The sequence below is a fragment of the Hylobates moloch genome, unplaced genomic scaffold, assembly GCF_009828535.3.
Source record: "Hylobates moloch isolate HMO894 unplaced genomic scaffold, HMol_V3 SCAFFOLD_1, whole genome shotgun sequence".
Lineage (NCBI taxonomy): Eukaryota > Metazoa > Chordata > Mammalia > Primates > Hylobatidae > Hylobates > Hylobates moloch.
Window position 1 is genome coordinate 83,386,451 of NW_026652276.1, and position 17,819 is coordinate 83,404,269.

General features: G+C 38.3%; 1 protein-coding gene across 5 annotated transcripts in view; it reads left to right on the forward strand.

Annotated features, from left to right (window-relative positions):
* WDSUB1 (WD repeat, sterile alpha motif and U-box domain containing 1) overlaps positions 1 to 17,819 on the forward strand; it is a 53,089-nt gene that overhangs the window by 21,857 nt on the left and 13,413 nt on the right. For 4 of the 5 annotated variants that reach the window (XM_032755630.2, XM_032755633.2, XM_032755628.2 and 1 more), the window contains 5 exons: positions 4,884 to 4,917; positions 6,756 to 6,796; positions 6,877 to 6,983; positions 8,371 to 8,550; positions 16,941 to 17,081. In XM_032755630.2, the coding sequence (XP_032611521.1) occupies positions 4,884 to 4,917; positions 6,756 to 6,796; positions 6,877 to 6,983; positions 8,371 to 8,550; positions 16,941 to 17,081 (503 nt within the window). The remainder of the gene's footprint in view (positions 1 to 4,883; positions 4,918 to 6,755; positions 6,797 to 6,876; positions 6,984 to 8,370; positions 8,551 to 16,940; positions 17,082 to 17,819) is intronic. The other variant, XM_032755631.2, reaches the window with a different exon arrangement.

The window sequence follows — 17,819 nt, forward strand, 5'->3', positions numbered from 1 at the left end:
TGGGACTGGGTAACATGAGTTTTGATTGGCAACCCACTTGCCCACCTGCTCTTGGGCAGCATGGACCACTGCAGTCTTCCCCTGCCAGTGCAGATCAGAAAAAAGAGAAAATCCATAAGGGGCTCAGCTCCATGGCCCAGCGCTTGCACCACACTCTCCAGTTACCTGTCATTTATTATCTGCTAGGCATGAGAGGGAGGAAAGAGGCCAAGAATCTTACCCCAGAAGGGGTGGGGAATAAGTTTCTCCTCTCCCCAACAAGACAGTTGTTTATATTTTATCTATTTTGTAAGTAAATGATAGAGTTTATTGTCACGAGTTAGGAGTGCTTTCATGAACAGCCCCCTCTTGCTCAGCGATGACTAGCTGAAGAAGGCTTAAGGTTATCTTTCCCAAAATGCAAATCATGTTTTTTCTCTGCAGTATTGCTAACAGTCCTATTGAACAAGTAAGTTCATTTAGTAACTGAAAAGGACACGTTGCCATTTGTGTATCATGGAGGGTTATGAGATGCTAGATTGCTTGAAATTAGATGTTTTCTGAGAGCTTTAGTGAAATTTGAATAGCCACACCATCACTTTTCAAGTTTTTAGGCTGAAATCATCAAAGTATGTGCCTGTGTTGAATCAATTTTGAGACATTGGGGGAAGATACTTTAGCAAGCATAATATTAAAAAACATGGGTTTTAGAATTACACAGAACTGGGTTTTAACCCCAGCCTTGCCACTTAACTAGCTGCAGGACCTTGAACAAGTTCTGGTTCCGTGTCTTCTCCCAGCTTCATGTTCTGACTATAAAATGGAGAATATAATAGCACTTTCCTCATAACATTGTTATAAAGATTAAGAAAATTCAGACAAAGCATTTATTATGTTTGGGACATCACTGCTCAATACATATATATATTAAATAATATATAAAATAATAGATATAATTTATGTAATCCAGAACACCAATTATATAATGTATTTTACCCCGTTTTTCTGAATTGAGCTATTAGCCATTGGGCTACAGTGAGCAGCATTTTGAAACTTTGAACAGCTCTTTGAAACTTACCTTCATTCAGGAAGAGTTGTTGAGGACTCGGTTTATGTTTCATAGCATCCTCCTCTAAAGGCCTTGGGGAAAGTGGTCCTGTCAGGTCTCAGTCTGAGGGTTCATGTCCTTTTTCCCCAAGCATTGGGTTTGTGTTTCTATTTTACATTGCATAACTGATCATATTTCCTTTTTGCATTGCTACTGAAGAAGCTCAGAATCAAACTTGCAACCTTTCTTTGGCAAAGTGGACTGGACTTACGACACGTGTTTTCGATTTTAATCTATATTAATCTTCACCTTCATTCTCTCCCCTCACCTCATTCTTACGTTCTCTTCCCCTTCAGGTTCTTCACATGACTTTTGTTTTTGCTCTATTTTTGTAAGGGACTGCAAATCCTTTCTAAATGAGAAGAAACATAAATACATTTAAAATTAAAATACTGAAGTGTAGAATCTTTAAATGTTAGGAACATACTTGGGCTCAGGAAATAATTGCTAGTGATTGTATTTGATTAGTTTTTTGGCCATTGTACAGAGTTTTGAGATGGGTTACTGTGATGTCATGGATCTGCAGGAGTCTGTGATCACACCACGTCCATGTCAAGCACATAGCTATGTGTTGTTGATGTTGTCCAGTAGCTGTCTAGATATAATTGATGGGTTTCTCTTGTATTCTTGAGTGAGCAGAGCTGAGGTTTTAGAGCACCACAAAACTGTAGGAATGGAATATCAAAAGCTTGAATACCTGCCTCATGAGGAAACTGGGGGAAAGATGATAAGGCAGATTGTGGTGGAATGTATGTACTGAAAATTTGGGGGACAAACTATAGCAGGAAGAAAATACATAACCAGGGACACCAAACAGTTGGATTTTTTGTTTAGTGTTGATTCGGCTTCAATTTAGGGAATATTTTGAGGGTTTTTATTGCTTCAGTAGTTTCAAACTATTTTGTATCTATGTAAGTTGGCTATTATTCTCCTGATCTCTCAAACTCAAATCTCAAAATATTGAAAACTTCTATTATTTTTCCCTAACCCTAATTTACCTTCCTCAAAATCTAATGAATTATCAAATCCTATTGCATCTTCCTTGGAATCATCATTAGTTAAACTAAAGGCAATAGGAAGTGAGTTTAAAATCCTTTCTTTCTTCAAGAGCCTGCAGGTCTGTTCATGTGTTTATAATTTTTGTTTTTTGTTTTTCATGGATTCAGTGGTCTCCTACTGGTTTATTCATGTTTGGCCTTTCGCTTCTCAAATTCCTTTCTATACCTCATCAGCAAGTGAACTTATTCCATTGCCCTCATAGCTAGCTGTGGCCTGTGAAATCGTCCGGATTCCTTGGGCAGGCACTCAGGGTGCTTTGTATTTTTGTTCGGGGCTGTGTTTTCAGCCTTACTGCTTGCCGTTCCCATGTGTGGACTCTTGCTTGTCGCACTGATTTCTGTCTTCCCAATCCGGTGCTCATAGAGATCACTAAGGATAATCCTGCTTATTAAATGATGAGTTGGTTTGAATTGTCTCTGGTGGTAGTCTAGGAAAGTGGGATTTCCTTTTAATTTTGGGGTTTTGTTTTTGTTTCGTGGTACCAATGAGGATTTTATTTGAGACAGTGTAATGGGGACCAGATGAGAGAACCATTTTCTTTGTAAGCTTAGCATGGCTGGGTTCTAGCCAGCTCCAGATGAAATTTTGGCTAATTATCCCTTTAGAAAAGTCAGGCTTAAGCAGAACTGGGCTCTAGGTCAGTTAACCAAAAGCCAATTTACCCAATGACCAGTTCATTTATTTAAAAAAAAAAAAAAAAAAAAAAAAATATATATATATATATATGTGTGTGTTTCAGTTGACCAGTTTTCCTTTTGTCTCATCATATAATCTTGAAAAGTAATATTTAACATGCTTCTGACCCCCAACCATGTAGCTATAGCTGGAGACCTGGTTTCTTTAGCTGTTATGAAAGTATTTTTGTGTGTGTGTGGATACTTTTTCAAATTGATGTCCCTGTGAGGGGACAAGCATGAGAAGTTATACTCTGCCATCTTGCTGACATCAGTCTTTAGTTGTATGTGTGTTTTAAGGATGCTCAAAATAGCAGAATTTGACCTAAGAATTTCAGATATTTCACAAATAAGAACTTGTACCTTGAAGAACTTAGGACTAAATAAAAGTGTCTGTAAATTATGTCTGTCATGTACATTCTCACATAGTGTTAGCTGTCAATACTGTTTCTCACTGTATTTTGGATGCAGTTTAACATTGAAAGCGATAATTCTTTTTGCATCTGGAATGCATTACAGTTGTCCATTGGTATCTGCAGGGGCTTGGGTCCAGGACCGCTACCTTGGATACCAAAACCTGTGGATGCTCAAGTCCCTTATATAAAATGGTGTAATATTTGCATGTAACCTACACACATTATCCATATACTTTAAATCATCTCTAGATTACTTATAATACCTAATACAATGTAAGGGCTATGTAAATAGTTTTGCAGTATTTTTATTTGTATTATTTTTTGTTATTTTTTTCCTGAATATTTCAGTTTATTATTTTTTTCTTGGATATTTTGATTCATGGTGAATTCACAGATAGGAAACCTGTGGATATGGAAGGCTGACAGTATATGCTTCCCAAGTTCTTGTGTTTTATATCTTTGAACTTTTAAGGTATAATTTCTATTTTGACCTTATGACAAAGATTCTGTAGTCAGTATCCATCATCAACATTGGAGGGTCTACTGAACAAGGAATTTTAAGCTTTCTAATAGATGTGAATCCTGTGGTCAGACTGTTATCAGCTCCCTTAATAAGTACAAATATTAATGTTCTGCAGAGCGTGGTACGACTTGTATTGCAGATATGTTTTTTCACCTTGTAGTGTACATTGTTCTGGCATAAAGCCTGTGTCCAAGGGGGGTAGAAATGCCAGATAGAGGCATATATATCCATTGTTTTAAATTACTCATTTTGTTATAATGTTGTATTTTTGTGTGTGTGATGTTCTTTTTCTTTGCTAGAATAACCCCAGATGTCTGCTTTTAATTTTTATACCATTACAAGGAATCATGTAGTCAACATCAAGTTTAGAATTATAATTTTTAAAAATGGATCATAATCAAAACATATATACATTGATTAGCATTTAAGGCACACCTTCTCAGTGGTAAAAAATAGTGCTATCTGAAACAAAACCAAGTAGCAAATAATAGCTTTTCCTTGTGGTTTTTCCCATTCAGTTACTAACTTGTTACAGAGTTGTGTTTTATTTATATATCAGAGATGCTTGTTCTGTTCATGGTCATGTAGCGTAAATAGTATACACTATTGTTTTAATAAAGCTTATAATTTTCTAAATTTTATATATAGCATGTTTTTTTTTTTTTTGATTTGGAGTCTCACTTTACCACCCAGGCTGGAGTACAGTGGCGTGATCTTGGCTCATTGCAACCTCTACCTCCCAAGTTCAGGCCATCCTCTTGCCTCAGCTTACCGAGGAGCTGGGATTACAGGCGCACGCCACCATGCCGGGATAATTTTTTTCTGTATTTTTAGTAGGGATGGGTTTTGCCATGTTGGCCAGGCTGGTCTCAAACTCCTGACCTCATGATCTGCTTGAATTAGCCTCCCAAAGTGCTGGGATTACAGGCGTGAGCCACTGCGCCTGGCACATGTAGTTTTTTGAATTAAAGTTTTCATACATATGAACAAAAGGATTGCATTCTAAATGTATGTTAATATCTGTCTTTTCTAGAAGAGTTACTAAAATTACTTAAAAATACTAATTACATAAGCTGTACTTTGTTTTTATAGAACTTTTCACCTATAATTTATTTTCTTTTAAGGTCAGTGGATAAGTCTGTCATAGTATATGATACTGTAAGTATTTAAAAATCTTGTGGTGATCTATGAAAGTTATGTTTATTAGACTACTGAACTTCAAGTTAGGCCTCGTAGAAAAAGTATATTTTTTTTCTGTTTAGTATGACTAAGAACATATATATTTTCACAAATGCTAAAATAGTTATGCAAGTAAGATATTGGTTCTGCAACAAGCCCTTAAATATTTCAGTAATGATTTTAAGATGGATAGATTTTAAATGTGATCATAAAATATACATATTTAAAGAGCACCAGTGTTCAAAACATCATATACAATCAATTATTAAACTCTTACACCAGGCTTCCATAATAGCAAAGGATGAATGTTTACCCTAGGGTTTTTGGTGAATATGGTTGAAAGTGACCTACCATTCTTAGAGTCCTGGCTGGATTTAGAGAGTGGCATAAGAAAGGATAGGTTATCATGGACTTAGAAAATGGGAGTTTTTTTACTGATCCATGTGTGGGTAAAGACCAAGTTGTGGCCGGGTGCAGTGGCTCACACCTGTAATCCCAGCATGTCAGGAGGCTGAGGCAGGCAGATGGCTTGAGTCCAGGAGTTTAAGACCAGCCTGGCCAACGTGGTGAAACCTCGTCTCTACCAAAAATACAAAAACTTAGTTGACTGTAGTGGTGCGTCCTTGTAGTCCCAGCTACTTGGGAGTCTGAGGCGAGAGGATGGCTTGAACCCCGGAGGTGGAGGTTGCAGTGAGCCGAGATCGTGCCACTGCACTCCAGCCTGGGCAACAGAGTGAGACCCTGTCTCAGAAATAAAGTAGTTGAAAAAAATATTGTCCAAAAGAAGTAAATGTTGAGTGGAGCCTCCTAATGATTGAATTTAGGCTGTAGCTATGCCAGCAAATAAATGGAGATAGAAGTAATCAAAGGGTAGCGAGTTAAGCAAGTGATGTAAGCTAGTCTTCCGCACAGAAGTTCGAGTCACTGAGTGTTCTGGCAGGAAATGGGAAAGAATACTCAAGCTAGGTGAGGTAAATCTTTAATATTTCTCATGAACGTTTCATGAGATTTTACATTCTCAGAAACAATTATAACACTAAATTGTCTCTGTAAAATATGTATGAGTCCCACTTAAATACACCTAAAATGTTGGATGGACACCTTAGTGTACTCTAAGGGACTAATTTATTTATTTATTTTTTTGAAACAGACTCTTGCTCTGTTGCCCAGGCCGTAGTGCAGTGGTGCGATCTCGGCTCACTGCAACCTCCGCCTCCCGGGTTCAAGCAATTCTCCTGCCTTAGCCTCCCAAGTAGCTGGGACTACAGGCATGTACCACCATGTCAGCTAAAATTTTATATTTTTAATAGGGATGGGGTTTCACCGTGTTGGCCAGGCTGGTCTCAAACTCCTGAGCTCAAGTGATCCACCCGCCTCGGCCTCCCGACGTGCTGGGATTATAGGTGTGAGCCACTGCACCCGACCAAGGGACTAATTTCTACTCACTGGTCCTGCAATGTGTACAAGTCAAATGCCATAGCCAAAAATATGAGTTATTTCAGGTAATAGATTTCGTTTAGGTTAGTATTAGTAGGTTCAAACAGATGAGCAAATGCCAAGGGTCTACTGTACTAAAAATTTCTAAGGAGGTGTCTAGCAGATAATAATGCCGATGATTGACAAAAAGTGAAGTAAATACCTGAGAATGCTGTTACAGATGCCGTTTCTACTATTCATTGAGTAAAGTTTCAACTTATGTTAGTTACTAATAAATATTAATATATCCACTTAGTATACAACCCATTTATGTCAAATGAGTCTTCATCAGTAACTTTACTCTTACCTGAGTAAATTTAAAGCTTTTTATTGTTTTTCAGAATACTGAGAATATACTTCACACATTGACTCAGCACACCAGGTCTGAACTTAACCTCACTTTGTATTAATATAATTTAAAAATTAGTCAGAAGATACATAATAGTTGTTTTTATTAACTAGGTATGTCACAACTTGTGCTTTTGCACCTAATACCCTTTTACTTGCTACTGGTTCAATGGACAAAACAGTGAACATCTGGCAATTTGACCTGGAAACACTTTGCCAAGGTTAGTAAGGACATCATTTTTCACTCATTTCAACCCCACTCACCATTAGGGTCAGAAAGTTAGTAAATCGGGCCGGGCACGGTGGCTCACACCTGTAATCCCAGCACTCTGGGAGGCCAAGGTGGGCGTATCACTTGAGGTCACAAGTTCGAGACCAGCCTGGCCAACATGGTGAAACCCTGTCTCTACTAAAAATACAAAAAAGTAGCTCAGCGTGATGGCACATGTTTATAATCCCAGCTACTCTGGAGGCTGAGGCAGGAGAATCACTTGAACCTGGGAGGCAGAGGTTACAGTGACCTGAAATCGTGCCATTGCATTCCAGCCTGGGCAACAAGAGTGAAACTCCATCTCAAAAAAACAAAAAAAAAGTTAGTAAATCATTTGACAGGTTATTCACATTGCTTTTATCAATATAAAGTATACATCCAAATTTAATGTCATTTAAAAATAGTTTGGCCTGGCATGGTGGCTCACACATATAATCCCAGCACTTTGGGAGGCTGAGGTGGATGGATTGGATGAGCCCAGGAGTCTGAGATTAGCTTGGGCAACATGGTGAAACCCCATCTCTACAAAAAGACAAAAATTAGCCACACATGGGGGTGTGCACTTGTGGCCCCAGCTACTTGGGATGCTGAGGTGGGAAGGATCACCTGAGACCAGGAGGTCATGAGGCTGCAGTGAGCTGAGAACACGCCACTGTACTTCAGCCTGGGCAAGGGAGTGAGAACCCATCTTCAAAATAATAATAATTTTAGAGAAGCCAGTGTTGAAGTGGCTGGGCTGTGTTAAAGCTGTTGGTAAATGCTTTCGGTGCACATTCATGTGTCCCACACCTCCCATGATTTGTAAGTTATTTGTTTATACTCCATACTAATTTTTCAGGTAAATATAACCTCAGGACAAAATTGAAATTATCGTTGTATTTTGTTGGTTTTATTTTGGCATCAAGCGACATTGGCACATAATTTAGGAGTTTTATTTTTATCACTGTCAGAATTATCCAAATAGTGGTGCTGATATGCAGATGCTGGAGCAAATAGAATACCTTTGCTGGTATGAATTTTATATAATAAAAAATTGTTTTCCTGATGTGAAAAAGAAAATGATCCAAAAGCAAGTTAAAGTGGTAAAACAATTTTTTTTTTTTTTTTTTTTTTTTGAGACGGGTCTCCCTATGTTACTTAGGCTGGTCTTGAACTCCTGACTTCAAGTGATCCTCCTGCCTCAGCCACTTGAGTAGCTAGGATTATAGGCATGAGCCACTGTACCCAGCTATAAAACACAGATTTAAGGAAATGTCATTTACTTTTAATTCAAAGTGAGAATGTTTATAAAGGAAATACTTTTTTGTTATCTCACTTAACAGTTTGTTTATTTTAAGCAAGGAGCACAGAAGATCAGCTGAAGCAATTTACTGAAGATTGGTCAGAGGAGGATGTCTCAACATGGCTTTGTGCACAAGATTTAAAAGATCTTGTTGGTATTTTCAAAATGAATAACATTGACGGAAAAGAACTGTTGAATCTTACAAAAGAAAGTCTGGCTGATGATTTGAAAATTGGTAAGCTTAGTGAAAGGCAATCTTCAAAACAACTTTTACCAAATTACTCTGCAGTTGGATTTTGTTGCATTGATGGTTTCTTCTTAATGTTCTGGCACTACACTAATGACCCATCTTCTTGATTATGGCCATCCTAGCAGTTGTAGAGTTTCATTATGGTTTTGATTTTCATTTACCTAATGACATGCATCTTTCAAGTGCTTATTTGCCATTTTTATATCTTCTTTGGAGAAATGTCTGTTCAGATCCGTTGCCCATTTTTAAACTGGGTTGTCTTTTTATTGTTGACTTTGTAAGAGTTGTTTATGTATTCTGGGTACTAGATCTTTACCAAAAACAAGATTTGATATCATGCTTTAATAAACATAATTGCCAGACACTGTTACTAATATGCTATAGTAAAATTTTAGTTAACCAGAAAGCTCAGGAAATAAGATACTCATGTTGAGATTTATTACTAATGAAGAGTGAAATAACTAAAAATCTTTGTTATAGAAAACCATTTTAAAGCATAGTATTATAAGTATTTTACTTTCCTTACATAGTAAACATAGTATGTGAGCCTATTTAAATCTCTTGGAAGCCTGTGGCCTTTTAAGGAGTTAACAGAATGGTTTTGTGAAAACACGTAAGTTAAGTGGTTTTGTACTATACTCAGGCTATACTTGAGTACAGTCACTTTTCTTTATTTTATTTATTTATTTTTGAGATGGAGTCTCGCTCTGTCGCCCAGGCTGGAGTGCAGTGGCACGATCTCGGCTCACTGCAAGCTCTGCCTCCCGGGTTCACGCCATTCTCCTGCCTCAGCCTCTCGAGTAGCTGGGACTACAGGTGCCCGCCACCACGCCCGGCTAATCTTTTATATTTTTAGTAAAGACAGGGTTTCACCATGTTAGCCAGGATTGTCTTGATCTCCTGACCTCGTGGTCCACCTGCCTCAGCCTCCCAAAGTGCTGGGATTACAGGCCTGAGCCACCGTGCCTGGCCAAGTACAGTCACTTTTCTATCTCTTTTTGTGTGGGGGTGGCGGGGTGGGGGAAGAGACAGGAGGGTCTCACTCTATTGCTCAGGCTGGAGTGTAGTGGTGCGATCACAGCTCACTACAGCCTCGACCTTCCAGGCTCAAGTGGTCTTCCTGTCTCAGCCTCCCAAGTAACTGGGACCACATGCACATGCTACCACGCCCAGCTTATTTTTACAAATTTTTGTAGAGATGAGGTCTCTCTATTGCCCAGGCTGGTCTTAAACTGCTGGGGTCAAGCAGTCCTCCAGCCTTGGCCTCCCAAAGTGTTGGGATTATGGGCATGAGCCACTGCACCCAGCATCTCTCTCTAATAAAATATTTCCTTTCTAACTTCCTCTTTTCTTCTGAGAGTAGGTAATAGAGTAGGAGCTTTGTTTTTTAAAAAAACTCACAGATTTAGTATCTTAATTTCTTGTTAATCTCTCACAATTAATCTTAAGGATACCTTATCAAGTAGAATTACTTCACAATACGAAATAATTTCAGATTCAACAAAGGATATTTGAAAACATAAGAAAAGCATATAGAAACAATAGAAATACAATTCTATCTTTATAACTAGGTAAATAAACAATAAGGCATTCTAGTTTTTTGTTTGTTTGAGACAGGGTCTCCCTCTGTTGCCCAGGCTGGAGTCCTCTGGCATGATCATGCCTCGCTGCAGCTTCGGCCTCCTAGGCTCAAATGATCCTCCCGCCTCAGCCTCGTGAGTAGCTGGAACCACAGGCATGTGCCACCATGCCTGGCTAATTTTAAAAATTATTTGTAGAGATGAGGTCTCACTACTTTGCCCAGGCTGGTCTCAAACTCCTGACCTTAAGTGATCCTCCCAGCTTGGCCTCCCAATGTGCTAGGATTACAGGCATGAGCCACTGCGCCTGATCAAGAATAAGACATTCTTGTAGGATTCAATTAATGATCAATTAATGATTCAATTAGTTTTTGAAGGATGAGTCTCAGGTTTAGCAGTAGTAATCATTTTACTTCAAAGTTCAGTGAAATGGGTTTTGGAAGTGTCAGGCCCAAGCCAAAATTGAAATACAGTTTAAACAAGTTCTGTGATGGTCTAATAGGTGAATTTGAAAAACCATTAAGAATGGAGACAAAAATGTTGCACATTCTCTTTTTTTTTTTAATTTTTTTTAATTATTACTATAAGTTTTAGGGTACATGTGCACAATGTGCAGGTTTGTTACATATGTATCTGTGTGCCATGTTGGTGTGCTGCACCCATTAACTCGTCATTTAGCATTAGGTATATCTCCTAATGCTGTCCCTCCCCCCTCCCCCCACCCCACAGCAGTCCCCGGAGTGTGATGTTCCCCTTCCTGTGTCCATGTGTTCTCATTGTTCAGTTCCCACCTATGAGTGAGAACATGCGGTGTTTGGTTTTTTTGTCCTTGCGATGGTTTACTGAGAATGATGTTTTCCAGTTTCATCCATGTCCCTACAAAGGACATGAACTCATCATTTTTTATAGCTGCATAGTATTCCATGGTGTATATGTGCCACATTCTCTTAATCCAGTCTATCAAAATGTTGCACATTCTCTAGTAAATAAGGACTCAGGCTTGTGTTTAAGATTTGGAGATCTAGCAGACTCAACAAATTAGAATAAAGTAGTAAAAATTGACTATAACTTTTATTTTTTATGTCATTCTAATGTATTTTAAGGTTTTTGCAACCTTCATTATAAAGGATCAAGCGGCTAACTTTAATCTTCTATAAATGGTATTGTAAGCTACAATGAATTTCTTTTAGTCCTGAATTTTAAGAAAAATAGACCCTCAAAATAGTAAATTGCACTAATAGAGAATTAAATTTGGTCTAGAAACAAATGTGTTGAGGTGAACCAATGAGTATATATGCTATTGAATTTTGCTTTTTTAATGCATATCTATTTTACCTGCATTTGCCTTTGTGATATAACTGTTTAAAACAGCTGCCATATCAGTGTGAATAAATCCGAGTTTAACATTCAGCAAATGGAGGAAGTTGATTAATTGTGCAGTAAAGTACATTGGAGGGTTTGAGACCAAAGTCGTATATCTATTATGTTTGACATTTAAATTATTTTTAAGGAATTGAGCAGTTTATCAAATCTTTTTTCAATGGGTCTTTTGTAAATACACAATAAATGAAATTTCTGCAGACTTGAGTATGTTTGACTTTGGAGCTTTACCCAAGGATAATAGTCATTTTCTAGGGTTGTGTTAATGGAAGCCTAGGGTACAATAGACATACAGCTTTAGTTAGGAAATAATTCCTTATATTTAGAACTATATTTGGATAAAGAATGTCCAGACAGAGTACAGGTTCAAGAGATCCTTGATGTTGAGAGGGATATATGTCTTAAGACATTTGCTATGAATTTGTGACTACTACTATAACATTTAATATCTCATTCAAAAGGCATAAAGTGTGAAAGGTTAAGAGTAGGAAAGTCACTTTTAGATGCGATATTACCCAACGAGTTGAGTCTACTACTAACTAGCCACACAGCTTCCATCTAGCTACTCACTGGCCTCAGTTTATATCTAGGCCTTGGGAATGTGGCAGATTGCTACGTATCTTGGAGTTTGGAATTGCTATAGAAGATAAAATGATAGAAACTTAAAATGACAAATGCTAAGGAACTATTGTATATCATGTTGGTATTTATGATTATATTCAGATAATCATCAACCATAGATGCCTAATTGGGAACGAGATTTTTTTCAAAGGGTTCACTCTTCCATTTGCTCTTCTTTCCAAGAAATCATAAAAGCACATAAGACATTTTTATCATTTTCTAATTTAAAATTAAAACTAGAAATTTAAATACATCACCTGTCTTAGTATCCCCGGGTTTTGAAAGTTTCATGTTTCGGTTCTTATTAATTCGTTATGTAGATTTCACTTGTTGCCTGTGTAACTGCATTTATTGTTAAGTAATTGAACATTTACAGTTTTCTTGTTGTTGTTTATATGTGATTGAAGTGCAATGACCCCCTGTTGAATGGGCATAACCCGCCCTGGTCAGCTGCTGTCTGAAGTTGGCCCACTCTCCTTTCTAGTGCTTACTTGTTGGACATGCTGGGGTCTCATTTGCTCAGGCCCATCAGATGTCCTGTTGCTTTCTTCTACACAGATGCCAGCCACAGGTCTTTATGGCTGTTAGTGGTTTGTCCTCACTCACGCATATTGTAGGGTTCATGAAGATATCTTGCTACCTTGTTTTGTTGGAAATGTCCATGCAATTTGAGTTTATCTGGTTGCTCTGTTTTTTCAGAGAAATTTAAAAACTATACTGCTTCTATCCTGTTCTTCATATCCTCTTAAAAATTCCTCATGTATCTATAGCTGTGTTTTCCATTCTTAATATAGGTTTCGTGTCTTCTCTTGATCATTCTGTGTAGAAATTTGATTTTTTAAATTAAAAAATATATTTTTAAAAAGCAGATTTTTAGCTTTCTTTGTAAGAAACCAGCGTTTGGTTCTGTTCTCTGTCAGGGTAGGGGAGAGGTGAGTCAGTGACCAGCTTGGTGGTCTGTGCTTGTTCAATTCCAGGCTCTCGTGCTGTCCTGGTAACTGGCCTCCAGCTGGGGCTGCTGTGGCATCGGTACTTACAGGACAGAGTTGGGAGAGTAAAGGGCACATGTAGGAAGGTCTCTGTCTCATTCATGTACCCACATCTCTGCTCTATGCTGTCATTTCCCAGCTCTCGCTCCGGAACCCAGTTACCTTCTGTTTCGTCAGAGGTTTTTGGGGTTGAGTTTTTATATCCGTTAGTTTAGTTTTGTATATTTGATGGTTATTAGTGTCTAGATTCCATCAAACTCTCAGCGATGTAGCATTTCCAGAGTTGGGTGATTTTAACTTATCATCAAGATGTCTTTTCAGGATTATAGTCAGTAATAGCCAGATATTGCCCAATACTGGTACCGAGGGTTTACTAGCCCTTAGCTGGTAAGGGTCCTTTCTTTCTCAGCAATTAAGTGTATAAGACTTATTCTTAACCCCCAATCACAAAAGGAGATGTTTGGTTCCTGTAGAGCTCTGGGGATGCGGTTTAGTAAATGCTTCCCTGAGGGCAAGATGATCTGACTTCATTTCTAAATGACATTAGGATTGGAGAAGGATGACGCCCAATTTAACCTTATCTGGGGAATTTTGAATTGGGCCTTCTGTGTTCTCTATTATAAATATTAGAAGCATTGTAAGTATTGGCACACATGTAGAATATTTTTGACAGGAAAATATGCTTTTTAAAGAATATTAGTTCCTCCTATATTTTTTTCTTTTTCTTAATTTTTTTTAGAGACAGAGTCTCACTCTGTTGCCCAGGCTGGAGCACAGTGGCATGGACATGGCTCACTGTAGCCTCTACCTCTTGGGCTCTGTAGATTCTCCTGCCTCAGCCTCCTGAGGAGCTGGGACTACAGGTATGCACCACCATGCCCAGCTAATTTTTAAAATTTTTTTTGTAGAGAAAGAGTCTTGCTATGTTGCCCAGGCTGGTCTCAAACTCCTGGTCTTAAGCAGTGCTCCCGCCTTGGCCTCTCGAGTGCTGAGATTATAGGCATGAGCCACTACACCCAGCCTCCTTTTCTTATTCTAAGTTATATAATTATCTCTTTAAATGAGATGTCTACTGTCTTATTGCAAACATGTTCTGGAAACATTTATGACAGTTTTTGAAGCCATGTCTCTACCCAGGTGGAAGATTTTCAGGAAGCATATCCCAGTCACGACAGATTTTCTACCATCTCATCCTCTAATACCCCACACTTCAGCAAATCTTGATCTTATCCAAGCCTTTATTCTGTTAATCTTATGTACCTCTTATCTATCTCTACTCTTATTTTCCACCTTACTTAGCTTAGAATACATGATCCATCATTATAACTCCTCGTAAACCTTCCATTGTATTTGCCTGGCAAAATAAAAACACACAGCTCAGCTAACCCTTGGAAAACACAGCATTGTGAATGGGACATTCTGGGAAGAGGTGGACTCAATAAACTGTCATGACCATTCTCTGATTTGTTACATTCAAGGCTGGCTGTGGTGATCAGATAACACTGTGCTGCATTTTAGAGGTACTTCCCTAACTAAGCACTTTTGAGTACTTCGTGTTGAAATAACTTTCTCTTGAATCTGGATGGTGATTTCATAAAGAATTTGAGGGAATCTTTTTGAGTCATAAATATTTTTGCAAAATCATATTCAACATGTAAAGCAATCATTGATTTGTTCGTGGCACTTTAAAAAAACTTGTTTTAAAAATCCTCAGTTCAGTTTCAGCATATCCCATTGGAAGGAAGTCAGAGGAAATCAGCCCTTCAGTGGCAGGAAGCTGCTAGGATAACTTGCCACATTCACGTGAATGTAGGCGATGAGCCCTGACTGACTCAAACGGTTTATTACTCGTGACACAGCAGACACTTACACTTCAGGTTATGATCGTTTCCCCTTCCCCTCTTTTTTTTTTTTTCTTTTTTTTGAGGCAGAGTCTCTCTGTGTCTCCCAGGCTGGAATGCAGTGGTGCCATCTCAGCTCACTGCAACCTCCGCCTCTTGGGTTCAAGTGAAGTTCCTGCCTCAGCCTCCCAAGTAGCTGGGATTACAGGCATGCATCACCACATCCAGCTATTTTTTTCTTTTTTTTTTTTTTGTATTTTTAATAGAGATGGGGTTTTGCCATGTTGGCCAGGCTGGTCTTGAAATTCTGACCTCAAGTGATCCACCCGCCTCATCCTCCCAAAGTGCTGGGGTTACAGGCATGAGCCACTGTACCCAGCCTCCCCTTTCCCTCTTAAGTTGCATGGTGGTGGTTTATGTTTATGTCACAGCTGAGGAGCCCTGAGCTTGGGAAACCCCCAGTCTTATAAGGGGGCTAAGCACAATAGCCCCCAAGAGGCAAGACATTCTAGTGGTCAGGAAGCATCTGCCCTCCCACAGGGAGGGACGCACTATCTGTAGCTTCCAAGGATGTTTTCAGACATCCTCAAAAAGACTGTCTGAAACAGAGGGTGTCCTAAGACATGTATAAACCTCATGGAGCATTACCTCCCAACAGAAAGAAAGTTGGTTTGGCTTTTTCTAGTAACTATGAGGCATTCTGAAATCTAATTCTTCTACCCACTTCAACCTAAAGTAGAACTGTCAACTAGTTCTAAAAGTATAAACAGCCAATAATTCTAAAATTCCTAAAATTCATTAGACTTTCTAAAACTAAAAATCTTTCAAAGTTAAGAATAAAAACAAGTGAAACATGTTTATGGTTTGGACAAACAGATGAGCTTTATTTGTGATTGTGTTTCTTACAAGAATCAGCAAATATATCCAATTTCATTAAGTTTAAAAATATCATAACATGGCATTTTTACGTTTTGAACTCAAACATATTTAAAAATGATTTTTAGGGCCGGGCACGGTGGCTCACGCTTGTAATCCCAGCACTTTGGGAGGCCGAGGCAGGCGGATCACGAGGTCAGGAGATCGAGACCACGGTGAAACCCCGTCTCTACTAAAAATACAAAAAAAAATTAGCCGGGCGTGGTGGCGGGCGCCTGTAGTCCCAGCTACTCGGAGAGGCTGAGGCAGGAGAATGGCGTGAACCCGGGAGGCGGAGCTTGCAGTGAGCCGAGATTGCGCCACTGCACTCCAGCCTGGGCGACAGAGCGAGACTGTCTCAAAAAAAAAAAAAAAAAAAAAAAAAGATTTTTAGGAAATTTTTTGTTGTGTAAGTAACCAGTAATGAGCCTTTTCTGATTTTGTGGAGTATATTAGTGTCTGGCAACCTGAGATTCTTGAACTTTCAGAATCTAAATTTATTTAAAATTAGCTATTAGCTGCTGATATATTTTAACCAACAGTATCCTATACAACAGAGATTTGTTAAGGAATTTATAAAGAAAACAATAGTTCATGCGGTAAAACAGTATGTCAGAAGATTTCTGGTGGTAGCAGATAAAATCTCTATTTGTGGCTGGCTGTGATGGCTCACACCTGTAATCCCAGCACTTTGAGAGGATGAGGCAGTAGGATCACTTGAACCCAGGAATTCGAGACCAGCGTGGGCAATATAGTGAAACCTTATCTCTACAGAAAATACATAAATTAACTGGGCATGGTGGCGTGTGCCTGTAGTCCCAGCTACTGAGGAGGCTGAGGTGGGAGGATCACTTGAGCCCAGGAGGTCAAGGCTGCAATGAGTGGTGATCGTTGTGCCACTCCACTCCAGCCTGGGCAAAAGAGTGAGCCCCTGTCTAAAAATCAACCCCAACAGCAAACTCTATTTGTGAATAAGGATTACTGGTAGTAGTATCCTAGTAGTAAGGATTACTAGTAGTTATCCAGCCCTAACAGTAATTTCTTTTCAGAATCTCTAGGACTGCGTAGTAAAGTGCTGAGGAAAATTGAAGAGCTCAGGACCAAGGTTAAATCCCTTTCTTCAGGAATTCCTGATGAATTTATATGTCCAATAACTAGAGAACTTATGAAAGATCCGGTCATCGCATCAGGTATGTGTGATGCTATACTAAGTTGCAGGCGATGTTTTGTGCTAAATGAATAAAAAGTTTAGACACTTCTCAGAAGTTTGCTTAAATGTGAAGAATTTTAAGTAGTTTTTTAAGAAAAAACTAATTAGACCTTGGGTGAACAAATGAATATTGTATATTTCATAATGAAATTGGACAGAGTAATTGTGGAGTTGACACAAAAGGATTAAGTTTTGCTTAAACTTGTGAAATGTGTATTTAGTTGCTAGGATGTAAAGATAAAATACTATTTTTTTAAGATAGATTGTTGAGATCTCTCGTGTTTGTCTATTATGAATTTAAACAATCTTATACAAAGAATTTAATTATAAAGTTGTATCATTCCATATTTCTAAGTGTTGTTAACAGACCTACATACTTTATTATACATAGTTGTAATCAGTGAATCCAAATTTTATATATATATATATATATATATATATATTTAATTTTGGCCTACAGCTTCCTTATATGTTTCTGAATATTGGCTTAGTCTATGTTGACTTTGTCTGGAGTTTTCACTTTGAATAGCTTTATCCCATTGTGTCTGTATGATACATTGTGTTTGACTTTTCTGTTAGTTGGTGTGTATGTGCTTGCAAATCTTTACACTGTAAATGGCATTATGCTGACATCTTGGCACATTTCTGTTTTTACCATTACTTAGGGTTATTTACGTGGGTTATATGTTGCAAAGCAGAATTAGTCAATTTGAGGATG